Consider the following 13,047-nt stretch of genomic DNA (forward strand, 5'->3'; position numbering starts at 1 on the left):
GATGTAAGGAGGGACTCTGGCACCTGATGGCATCTGGTGGCAGGCAACGTGGCAAGTGACACACTCAGGGCTCCCACTAATTCTGCATTATGGTTAGTTGAATGATTTCATTTTATATTACATTGTAATAATAGAAATAATGCACTTCAATCATCCTTACAACATAACAATCATGGTGCCGGGATGATTAAAGCGCCAACACCAGGTGTTTGGAGTATCTTTATCTGCTGATTGTTAAACTCTGGAAAACACATATTGCTATTGTGGTGTAGGATCTGGGGCTGCTGTCCCTCCATCCCTCTCCCCCCTTTCCCCCTTTACCTCTCCATCCCGCATTCACCTCAGACTCTAACTATACCACTTTGAGCCATGCCTATTTAAACCACGCCCATTATTCGCGTAAACCACGCCCATTTCCGCAGCACCGTTTTTTTCTTATACCACACCCACAATTGCATGCCCCGCCTCTAATTATAATACAACTCCGCCTACAGCCAAAAAAGTGTCCCGAATTTTTTTTTTTATATGTTGGCAACTATGAGGGAATGGATGTTCCCCAAGTTCCTTCTGCTCTCACTGTACATGTAGTTTCCCACGGCAGTGTGGGGCACACTTTGCAACCACTTAAAAGTCACCTGGGGGCTCTAGACCAGGGGTCTCCATACTGCGGCCTGAAACCCAGATGTGACCATTTGTTAGCCTTTATCTGGCCCTTGGGGCACTATTCCTCACAATGATATGAAGCACTATTCTTCCCACTGACATCAACAATAGGGCACTATTTCTTCCACTGATACCAACAACGGGGCACAATTTCCTATACTGATACCAATGAAGGGATACTATTCCTCCTACTAATAGGGGCACTACTGTTCCTCCTACTGACCACCAACCCTGAAATCATATTTATTCTCACTGATGCTGGGCCACAATTCGGTCCTCCGAAAATCTGAAGGACTGTATACTGGCCCTTTGTTTGGAAAATTTGGAAACCCCTGCTCTAGAACTACCAAGCCATGAGCTTGATTTAACCCCTTTTCTTTCATTTGATTTTTAAATGTACTTTGATAGACAAGGGGTGAAATATACCAGTTAAAGCATTTATATCTGTTCGATAAGTGCAAAATAAGCCCTGATTATACCCTGTTATCTGTTATTAATGTTCTTAGCTATCTCTGTGGACTTCAGAACACCTCCCCATTATGTTCCAATTAGTCTACCACTGCTACACCAAATAATCTAAGAAAACTAAAAATCAAGCTTTAAGGAATCACCCAAGCTTGAAAGACCCTCTACCCACTAAACAATACATTTAATATACTGTATGTCTTCCAGGCCACTTCCCAACTTCCCATGCTTTATTTTGACAATCCCTTGCCTATTGACTTCAGTGGGCCTTGGATTCAGTAATGCAGCCCTCAAAAATTCCACTCACCTGCTTGCATTTTTGTGAGTGGATTTTGAGGGCTGGCGAGTGTGGGCTGCCTGGGAGCAGGGTGGGGCAAGCACCGCTGACAGCCTGGGTTGTATGGGAGCCATCCTCCCAGCGATCATATGGGAAGAGAGAGGAGAGCCGCCGCCTGGTTTATCAGAGGAACATAACAGCTTTCATTTCAATACTGGGACGGGTGATCTGTCCCCGGAGTTCCCCGGACACAGGGGAGGGGCTATATACGACGGCGCGCAGGAAACACACAGCTATTGAAATTAAAGCTGTTATGTTCCCCGGCGCTCTGATAAATGAGACAGTGGTGGCGGTGGCTCTCCTCCCCTGCACAGGTAGGCTGCACTAGGACACAGGCCGTACTGGGGACACAGGCCGTACTGGGGACACGACTGTACTGGGGACACAAGCTGCACTGGGGACACAGGCTGCACTGGGGACACAGGCTGCACTGGGGACACAGGCTGCACTGGTGACACAGGCTGCACTGGGGACACAGGCTGCACTGGCGGGCTTAGGCTGCACTGGCGAGCACAGGCTACACTGGGGACACAGGCTGCATTGGGGACACAGGTTGCATTGGTGACACAGGCTGCACTGGGGACACAGGTTGCATTGGTGACACAGGCTGCACTGGTGGGCACAGGCTGCATTTGTAGACATGGGCAGGCTGCATTGGTGGGCACAAGTTGTTGTTAATATTTATTTTTATAACTTAATTCTGCATAAAACATTTAAGTGTAATTGAATGAGATAATTTATGAGGGCGTGTTTGGGGGCGGAATTAGGGGAGCGCATGGAAGGGGTTGGGTGGGTCAACTGGTGGCGAGTAACCCTTGAGGCCTGGCCAGTATTGGCTCTGTAGTAATGTTTGGCTTTGAACCATATCAAGGTACGTTCACTCATCCATACTGAGCATCATCTAAACGCAACCTGCTGATGCCAATTTGCACCCTATTATGTGCACCTAGGAACTGTTTGGTTGGAGTAGATTTTTTATAAAAACAAATTCACAACTATAGAATTTATATTTTATTGGCAGTTAATGTTAGCAGCAACAAAACTTGACATCATTGAGGGCTGTGTCATCTCCTCTTCCTTGGGGTCTCTCCACCCTGGTCTTGATGCCACAAATTCCCGTGTAGCAGACTTCACTCCAGGTTCCATAATCACCCCAGGAACCGCCATCTCCTTTAAGGATTTTCATACAGGAGCACTGAAACATGATGTTGTTTGCTGCAGTATCGTCACCATCAATGGCCGGCTCAACCTTCAGAGAGAAGCTGATGAGATCCCCAGAAGGACACCACTGGACTTCGGTCCAACTTCCCCAGCTGTAGAGAAAGTCACAGGATGACCTGTTAGATGTCTGCATAGTAGACCGTCACTCATCTTGGTTTATTTAATTCCTGTATAAATACCAGTCAGCTGGTTTCATTTTAATAAAAGGAATTTAAAGGGGAAAACACTATGGTTTTGGCCAATTTTGCTTTAATTGGTGTAGAGCAGGGATATGCAATTAGCGGACCTCCAGCTGTTGCAAAACTACAAGTCCCATCATGCCTCTGCCTCTCGGTGTCATACTTGTGGCTGTCAGAGTCTTGCTATGCCTCATGGGATTTGTAGCTCTGCAACAGCTAGAGGTCCACTAATTGCATATCCCTGGTGTAGAAGGTAAATTGATATTACATTTTATTAATTTGTTCTCTGATTGAGGATTATGTTACACACCTACTCCACTCCCCTGTTACCCTGCCCAGGCCATTGCTATACATTGCTATACATAGGCTTTGATGCCCGCCTTTGTTTCTATTAGCTGTCAGCTATCCCTGTCTTCTTCCACCCAGCGTCTCCATTGCCAGGTGATCGGCCCAGCTCAAGAGACAGCACCTCCTCCAATTCCATTGGCCAGCAGTGGTGCACCTCTCGCACAGAGTTCCAGTTCCTAGGCAGTTCCTAGTTCCAGTTCCTAGGCAGTTCCTAGTTCCAGTTCCTAGGCAGTGGTAAGGTGCTGACTGTTCCATCCCCTGGGGTCTGATTGTCTGTGGTGCTATTTGAGCATCACAAGTTCAGGGCTGTGGACGTGTGATAGCATCTTGCCACCTGGCTCCTTACCCTACCTTGTCTTATTATTCTTGCCCCCCTAGCCTAGTCATTGGATTCTCCTGTTGATGATCCCCTGCCTGGAATATGCTCAACTAGCCTAGTCTTTCGATTCTCTTGTTGCTGACCCCCTGCTTGTAATATTGATTTCAATAAGGACAGCAGAGGGTGCATCTGAGTGTAGCAGTTTAAAAACTAATTTATTCACAGGACAATTGGCAACTTACAGGCTATTGGTTTGAGAAACAGGCATCCCCTGCCTCAAAACGCGTAACCACGCAGGTGACATCACTTCCTGAGCCACGTGCTCACTGTCTCTCAGTGTTCTATAGCAGTGGTTCTCAACCTCGGTCCTCAAGTACCCCCAATGGTCATGTTTTGGGAACTTCCCTTTGATAAAATAGTTTTTACCAATGCCATGTCATTGATATTGACTTAAAGCAGTTGTGCAAAGTAAAGGAAAACACGAAACCATGGCCCATTGGAGGTACATGAGGAGTCTGAGGACTGAGGTTGAGAACCACTGCTCTATAAAGCTCTCATCCACATCCATAGGCTCCAATGAAAGCTGAACCTCTCTTGGCTCCCCAACATCTAATGGACGATCAGACCCACATGGAGGAGAAGACCCACATGTTGTAAGGCTCTTAACCCTGTACTTCTGTGAGTTTTTCATTCACCCATTGCTGCACCTAGTCTGCTGCTCCTGCTGGTGTCTCCTTTGCATTACAGTTACAGGTGCTGCAATCCCTCCCATAGAATCTCATCCTGTTCTGCGAAGGTCAGTCCCCAGAAGCTGACCCTGAATGAAGTTTCTATATGTATATATCAAGTTATTTTGCAAGTTGCCAATTGTTGCTTGAATAAATATATTTTTTATATATATTTGTATTTATATTTTTATACCTGCTACACTCAGATGCACCCTCTGCTGTCCTTATCTATTATCTTAGAGAATTAGTCTCTTGAGAGGTGCTGCACTAGTGTTTTGGAATCACTCCACCACCTCACCCCACAAGCCAGCTCCCTCCAGTGTGTTGGTCACATATACTTCTGCGCCATTTCCCAAGATAAATGCATTTGATTTTGGGCTATTTCTGGATTATGCTTCTTGACTGCCTGCCCTGACCTCAGAGTGTTTCTGGATAACACTGTGCCTGATGCCTGCCCTGACCTCAGAGTGTTTCTGGATAACGCTGTGCCTGATGCCTGCCCTGACCTCAGAGTGTTTCTGGATAACGCTGTGCCTGATGCCTGCCCTGACCTCAGAGTCTTTCTGGATAACGCTGTGCCTGATGCCTGCCCTGACCTCAGATTGTCTCCGGATAACACTGTGCCTGATGCCTGCCCTGACCTCAGATTGTCTCTGGATAACATTAACCATCTGCTGCCTGCACTGACCTCGACAAACCTCTGGACTTTTGTATTGCTACCCCCCCCCCCCCCCATTCTACAACCTACACCAGATACTGCTGAAGATACCTCTATTACTTATGCTTAGTCCCTTGCTCCATTGGGTCTGAAATTATAGCACTTTGTACGGCCTTTGCATCCTGGCAGAGCCCGTTGGCACATCTGCATTTGAGCAAGGACAGGGAATGTTTTAGACTTCCTTGCCAGTAGATTTTGCACGTTTTTGGAAAACCCTACACATGTGCAGATAGTAGGGTTGCCACCTCATCCCTTTAAACCCCAACACATATTAATTATACAAGTTCTGAGGCTGATTAAGGTGGTAATTGAACTCACTTGGTGCCTTATCTGTATTAAATTAGCCTTGGAAACTGTGTAATTCATATGTGTTGGGGTTTAAAGGGATGAGGTGGCAACTCTAGCAGACAGCCAGGGAAACCAATGCATGGACAGATGTGCCACAGGGCTCTCTCGAGACCCCCAACCCTGTGGCACTTCTGAACATGGGGCAGGGAAAATTTCTCGCCTAGTCGAAAAATGCAAAAAAAAAAAAACGTAACAAAAATAATTCCATATGAAAGAGAGGGAGAGGAGAGGAGGCAGGGTGGTGCAACATCACCTTTAGGGTGAAGGTACACTTCAATGCCCAGGAGCTAGTGCAGCTTCTATATCACATGAGAGCTGTGACTGGCTCTCGCATTGGTCACATGATCAGGAGCCATCCCCACTGGCTCCCAATCAGAAGCCATGAACTGAGAGCCTGGTCAAGGTAACGGGAGCACGAGTTGGGCATGCTCTCAGCACACAACCACAGGCCACCATGTGCTTGGCATTGGGCTACTTTTTTTGCGCTGCACATATGCATTAGATTTTAAATGGAGTGATTTTTGGGTGGTCTTTATAACAGGCGTATACATGGACATGGGATATATGGACTCACTTTCCCTTTGTAGAAGTAATTGTGGCTTTAATGTCTTCGCTGCCGGGTTCAGCACACAACAGTTGAATTCCGTTCAGAGCCGTGTCATCTCCTCTTCCTTGATGAGGTTCCACCTTAAAAGTACACAAAGCCACAATTTTTAATAAGGCAAGACACCTATGCAAGAAGGATTTGATGGAAGCAGCTAATATTCTTTGACTAGTGTCTCATGTACTGGTTCTGAAGCAAAGGAGACAGACATGCTCGGAATCACTGCCATGGATCCAGCACACGACCGACTCCAGTGACCCTGAAGAATAAAATAATGGCAGTTGCAATTTTTTATGTCATGCAATATTTATTTTACTGCAAATTTTCATTAAAAAATACAGTAAATTTTATTGTAGCGCTTACAAACGCAATAGGTGACCCAATTGTTGGTACAATATAAAAGAGGAGGTAATGCCAAGTAAATAGATACCCAACATGTCAATCTATAAAATTGTGCATGCCTCTGATATGTCTGTGATAAAACTCTGTTTAGGCCCTGAGCCAGTTGATATATATATATATATATATATATACATACACTATATTGCAAAAAGTATTGTGTATTTTGCCTTTACACCCACATGAACTTTAATGGCATCCCAGTCTTAGTCCATAGGGTTCAATATTGAGTTGGCCCACCCTTTGCAGCTAAAACAGCTTCAACTCTTCTGTGAGAGCTGTCCACAAGGCCTGACTCGCAGTCTTCGCTCTAATTCATCCCAAAGGTGTTCTATTGGGTTGAGGTCAGGACTCTGTACAGGCCGTCAAGTACCTCCACCCCAAACTCGCTCCTCTGTGTCTTTATGGACCTTGCATGGTGCACTGGTATGCAGTCATGTTGGAACAGGAAGGGGCCATCCCCAAACTTGAAATTGTCCAGCATGTTTTGGTATGCAGATACTTTAACCGCCTCCTGCCCACACAGTGCAGTTATACTGCGGCAAGGTGGCTGTATAGCGTGAATCAACGTAGATGTACAGTACGTCGGTCCATTCGTGTGATATAGCGGTCGCGTGCACCACCGGCGGCGCGGGCCCGCTACGTGCCGTGGAAGTGCACCCATGGGTCTGACAAACTCGCTGTCTGCCAGGGGCCTGCAAACACGTTATACAGAGGCAGAACAGGGATCTGCCTATCTAAATAAGGCAGATCCCTGTTTTGACAGGAGACATCATGGAGATCTGCTGTTCCCAGTCATCAGGTAACAGTGATCTCTGTCATGTCCCTGGCAGCCCATACCCCCTACAGTTAGAACACACCCAGGGAACACAGTTAACCCCTTGATCAGCCCCTTCGTGTTAAGTCCTTCTCTGCCAGTGTCATTTATACGTTGATCAGTGCATTTTTATAGCACTGATCAATATAATAATGTCACTGGTCCCCAAAAAGTGTAATTTGGGGTCAGATTTGTACGCCACAACATCGCAGTCCCACTAAAAATCGCAGATCACCACCATTACCAGTAAAAAAACAATAAAAAAAAATAAAGGCCCCTAAATCTATGCCATAGTTTGCAGATGTGATAACTTTTGTGCAAACCAATCAATATACGACTATTGCGTTTTGTTTTTTTAACCAAAAATATGTAGAAGAATATATACCAGCTTAAACTGATGAAAAAATTATTTTTTTATATATTTTTTGGATATGTATTATAGCAGAAAGTACTTTTTTAAAAAATTTTCAATATTGTCACTTTTTTTTTTTAAAGAGCAAAAAGTAAAAACCGCAGAGGTGATCAACTACCACCAAAAGAAAGAAAAAAAAGAACACTATTTGGGTACAGCGCCGCACGACCGCTCACTTGTCAGTTAAAGCAGCGCAGTGGCGTATCGCAAAAAAATGGCCTGGTCAGGAAGTGGGTAAATCCTTCCGGGGGTTAAAGTGGTTAAGAGTTTCCTTCACTAGAACTAAGCGACCAAACCCTGAAAAACAGCCCCACACCATAATCCGTCTCCACCAAATGATTTGTTATACCTGTATTGTCACCTTTAAACCTTTACTGTGACTGTAAGACATAAGATAACAAAATACACAAAAATAAAAAGGAAAAAGAAAAACTCTCCTTTCCCTCATCTAGTGCCTTTTTTCAAGTGTTTGTGTATTATATTGTAATTTTCCTTTTCTTTTCCACATTAAAGTAGTGTTAAACCCTCAGCGTTGTTTAGCTTAACACATTGATCACAATAAAATAAACATTCCCCAATAACCTAAAATTCTTACCCCAGAACTTGCAGTTTACAACTTTTAATGTTACATGCTCCCGCTCTCTCAGTGCTGCTTTCCTGAACTTCTGGTCTTCACAGGAAAAAGATACTGTAACAGAGTCTACAGGTGGCCCATTAGTTTGAAGAAGGCAGGGGGGGGGGGGGGGAAGGAGAAGCAGAGGAGCATCTTAGCAGCTCTAGGGTGACTCCATAGGAGGCTTGTTGGAAGGCAACACGGTTTAATATCATATCTGTGGAATTTAATTCCCTGGTTGAAACAGGCAGATGGCCCCAAATTGGAATGTAACCAGTTACACATCAAAGCTTTGTAGCATATCAGAATCTGCATCTGAAAGCTAAAAAGGCTGTCTCTGGGCTGTCTGATGTTATAATACACTACAAGCAAGCTTGAAAGGGACCATAGCTGACAGGTCCTGCTACAGAAGATCAAAAGATCAAAGGCATTGAAGATTGACCAGGATACATAGACATGGACAATGCTGCCCCTAGAGACCAATACAGCAGGAAGGACAGTAATATAAAATATATTAAAAGGACTACCTTTTGGCAATATATTATTGGGCAGGAGGCTAGTAGGGGTGGTTACGAATGGGTCTGAGTGTAAAAAGGGCACACAGGAGGGAATTCGTCCCTTTTTGTGCTGTTGGCTCATGCCTGATGGCTCTCTAAGCCGCATGGCTTTCTCTGTCCATCTCAAGCCCAACTAAGGATATCGCATCTAAAGGACAGCTTTGTGATAAGTATATGTAGCGCCGGTACTCCTAACGAGTACCCGCTATATGTTTAAATTTATTTTTGCCCAAAACTGTAATGAGTTTTGGGACTAATTGTGCTAAATTGTACTTTGGCATAAGTTTGGCTGGGCTGTATAGAAGTTCTGCCTGGTCATAGGTGGGGTTGTACACCTGTGGGAGGCTATAGAACGCAGTCTGGTTGGACGTATTGGGTACCAATCTCTATTTCGGAACCAATCAGTGGGTGCGTTTGTCTCACTGCGTAATCCAGGAAGGGGTACTTAAGGTGCTGAAGTCATGTGGTTCGGGGTTCTGGTCCAGAAGTTGTTGCTGACTCCATGGTCCTGGTCCTCCTGACCAGCCCCCAGGGGCCCTCATGGCCTGGGGTGCGGATCCATCCGTTTTTCCGAGCCTCACTGGCTAGTTCAAGGCACAGTAACTGGAAGGAGGATTCTAAGGTGTTCTGGTGCCGTCTTGGATTTTGGAGAGGCCCAGCAACTCTACACGCGACCAGGAGAGGACTCTTCAGTATGAGAGCCATGCACAAGGCTGGCTGCATGGTAAGAGCCTGGAAGCTGAGCTGCCATGAAGATTGATTGAATCCACAATTCTTACAGTATCACCCGTCCGGCTGAAAGATTCTGGTACAGTAAGAAAAGTTCCTACTTCTACCCTTCCAGTTGTAACTAAGTTTCCAAGTTTCCAACCAAGTCTGCGTGAGAGACTTTGAAAAGCTAGAATTACCTGTTGGCTGCTAAACCCAAAACTTAAGGATTTATCCAACAGTTAAAGAGTCCAGTTGCGAGTGGCTGTTCCCTGGATTGTGTACATAGAGAGAGACTGTTATTGAAGTCAGCAGTTCCAAGCACCTGAGCTAAACTCTACCCTGATACCCTCTATTCCCAGCTTAGAGACTGAGTTTGTTCAACCATTTTATGCAAAATAAAAATCCTGACAAGGAATTCAAGTGTTGGCCTCTACAGTTGCTGGGTTATCAACCCTGGGAACCCCTAGACAAGGACAATGAGTTCAAGCAGGAGGAGGTAATCGGTAAGCCCAGAAAAATTCAGCAGCTCCCCCGGGGGTTAAGTGCTACATATATTTGTTTCTTGTTGTTATATGCGTTGTAATATCTTTCTTTAGTATTTTCTATTTTCTTGGGAAATAAATAAGACTTTGTTTTATTAAGCAGTGTGCTTGGTTTCATAGCTAATCTTGTATTATTGTGATATCAACAGTAACATGTGATCAGCGTTTTAATAGATTAGCTAACTAGGGGAATAGACAAGGTAATAAATAGGTGCAATAAATAGAGGGAATCCATAACCACCCTCGAATAATATTTATTGTGCCAATTACTTCAATGCTGTAAGAGAAAGGAGCCACCCTAAAACAGGAATCCTAAGGCAGCAGTCATCGCATTGGCTTAGACTGGAACATAGGCAGGAATTAAAAGATAATAAAGCTACATGCTTCAAAAGTTATTAAGAGTGCTTAAAAACTGAGGGTTTGCAGTATGCCTTGAAAAAGTATTCATGCCCAATGACATTTTACACATTTCAACTAAAGACGTAAATGTATTTTACTGGGATTTTATGTGATAGACCAACACAAAGTGGCACATAATTGTAAAGTGGAAGGAAAATGATAAATATTTCTCAAACTTTCTTATATTAAATAAATATGTGAAAAGTGTGGCATGCATTTGTATTCAGCCCCCTTTACTCTGATACCCCTAACTAAAACCTAATGGAACAAATTGCCTTCAGAAGTCACCTAATTAGTAAATAGAGTCCACCTGTGTGTAATTTAATCTCAGAATAAATACAGCTATTCTGTGAAGCCCTCACAGGTTTGTTAGAGAACCTTAGTGAACAAACAGCATCATGAAGACCAAGGAACACACCAGACAGGTAAGGGATAACATTCTGGAGAAGTTTAAAGCAGGGTTATGTTATAAAAAATATCCCAAGCTTTGAACATCTCACAGAGCACTGTTTAATCCATCATCTGAAAATGGAAAGAGTATGGCACAACTGCAAACCTACCAAGACATGGCCGTCCACCTAAACTGACAGGCCGGGCAAGGAGAGCATTAATCAGAGAAGCAGCCAAGAGGCCCATGGTAACTCTGGAGGAGCTTCAGAGATCCACAGCTCAGGTGAGACAATCTGTCCACAGGACAACTATTAGTTGTGCACTCCACAAATCTGGCCTTTATGGAAGAGTGGCAAGGAGGAAATCTATTGTTGAAAGAAAGCCATAAGAAGTCCCATTTGCAGTCTGCGACAAGCCATGTGGGGGACACAGCAAACATGTGGAAGAAGGTGCCCTGGTCAGATGAAACCAAAATTTAACATTTGGCCTAAAAACAAAATGCTATGTGTGGCGGAAAACTAACACTGCACATCACCCTGAACTCACCATCCCCACTGTGAAACATGGTGATGGCAGCATGATGTTGTGAGGATGCTTTTCTTCAGCAGGAAGAATCTGTGGAAAGACTTGAAAGTTGCTGTTCACAGACGCTCTCCATCCAATATGACAGAGTTTGAGCTATTTTGCAAAGAAGAATGGGAAAACATTCCACTCTCTAGATGTGCAAAGCTGGTAGAGACATCCCCAAAAAGACTTGCAGCTGTAATTGCTGTGAAAGGTGGTTCTACAAAGTATTGACTCTGAGGGGCTGAAGAATGTACCCCACACTTTTCACATATTTATTTGTAAAGAATTTTGAAAAACATTTAGCATTTTCCTTCCACTTCACAATTATGTGCCACATTGTGTTGGTCTATCACATAAAATCCCAATAAAATACATTTACGTTTTTGGTTGTAACATGCCAAAAGTTTGAAAATTTCGAGGGTTATGAATATTTTTTCAAAGCACTGTAATATCGCATTAAGAAAAAGGTAAAAAAAAAAATTATAAAGTTAAAAAAACAAAAAAAATGAAGAGAAAAAAAGAATGTATTTTTAATATTTATGAATTTTATTATGTGAAAAAAAAAAAAGAAATATATATAAAAAATATATAAAAATATAGCCTGAGGATCAATTTATAGCCTCCTGCACTCTTAAAAATCTAAAAAAACCTTTTATTGTGCCTTTCTTTATGACACCAATGTATTTAGCTGAAAATTTTGTGTTAGCAAAGCAAAAATGTAAAAATGATCAATCTCACTCAATCACCACTGAAATCTGAAGCCATTTTTTCGTGTGATATTTACCAATAATCGAAAAGCCCTTGCGGAGGTCCCGGCTGGACACATCTCTGTGTGACCCCAATCGCCCCAAATTCCACCATTCTCCACATGGATGATCTCCTCACAGGTCAGAGTGGCTTGTACCAGGGAGAGAATCACCAACACTCCAATCATCTTCTATAGAAGGGCTCCTGAAGTAGACTGAATGGTGGAAAATATTTGGGAACTGACTGCAACCTTTTCACATTTGTAGCATCGAGTCCCAGATAGAACTTTGACCGTTATTGATTTTTTTGTGTTTTTTTTTTTTTTTTTTTTTTTTTTTTTACTTAACTGTTTCAACTTGATAATTTTCTATGAACAAGCTTTCAGTAAAACAGAGGTGCAAGTCTAAAACATTTGGTACTTTAAAAGGGAACCTGTCATATTTTACATATTATGCGCAAGACTAAAAATTATTCTACCATTTTTCATTTTATAGTTATCATTTCTGATCAGCAGGATCTGTCTCCAGTGATTTTCCTCCACCTTTAAAGTGGTTGTAAACCCACTTTTTGGACTTCTACCTATAGGTAAGCCTAGAATAAGGCTTGTCTATAGGTAGTGGAAATATCTCCTAAACGTGCACCGTTTAGGAGATATTTCATTTGTAGTCCACCGAAAATTTATATGGCGTGTCTCCCATGCGCATGCACGGGAGTGAGGTGACGCGGCCCCCGGCGAATCACAGAGCCGGAGCCCGCAGCCCAGAAGGAAGAGGGGCCAGAAGATGGACGCTGCCCACACAGGGGACATCGCTGGATTATTTTTCAGGTAAGTGGTACATAACGGGCCAGTATGCAATGCATACTAGCCCATTATGCTTTTCATTTGCAGGCTGCAGTAGCGAGCAAAAGAGGAAGTAAAACTCATCAGGGTTTACTTCCTCTTTAACCACTTGCTTACTGGGC

At 43.6% G+C, this 13,047-nt stretch overlaps 1 protein-coding gene across 1 annotated transcript; it reads right to left on the bottom strand.

Moving 5' to 3' along the window:
• Nucleotides 1-2,463: 2,463 nt before the first annotated feature.
• LOC143961448 (vitelline membrane outer layer protein 1 homolog) lies at nucleotides 2,464-12,345 on the bottom strand. The gene is made up of 3 exons (XM_077470741.1): nucleotides 12,122-12,345; nucleotides 5,901-6,013; nucleotides 2,464-2,778 (listed from the first exon to the last, which is right to left on the bottom strand). The coding sequence occupies exons 1-3, from the start codon at nucleotides 12,269-12,271 to the stop codon at nucleotides 2,493-2,495; spliced, it is 549 nt and encodes a 182-aa protein (XP_077326867.1). The 5' UTR covers nucleotides 12,272-12,345; the 3' UTR covers nucleotides 2,464-2,492.
• Between the last annotated feature and the right edge of the window lie 702 nt (nucleotides 12,346-13,047).

This window comes from Lithobates pipiens, unplaced genomic scaffold (assembly GCF_037356315.1).
Source record: "Lithobates pipiens isolate NorthernLeopardFrog02 unplaced genomic scaffold, aLitPip1_a1.2 Scaffold_8, whole genome shotgun sequence".
NCBI lineage: Eukaryota > Metazoa > Chordata > Amphibia > Anura > Ranidae > Lithobates > Lithobates pipiens.

Coding starts and splice junctions, on each gene's coding strand:
- LOC143961448 (XM_077470741.1), bottom strand. CDS start 12,271: ATGATTGGAGTGTTGGTGATTCTCTCCCTGGTACAAGCCACTCTGACC. Junction 6,014..12,121: donor CAAGGGCTTTTCGATTATTG/GTAAATATCACA, acceptor TGTACTTTTAAG/GTGGAACCTCATCAAGGAAG. Junction 2,779..5,900: donor ATTACTTCTACAAAGGGAAA/GTGAGTCCATAT, acceptor CTTTCTCTACAG/CTGGGGAAGTTGGACCGAAG.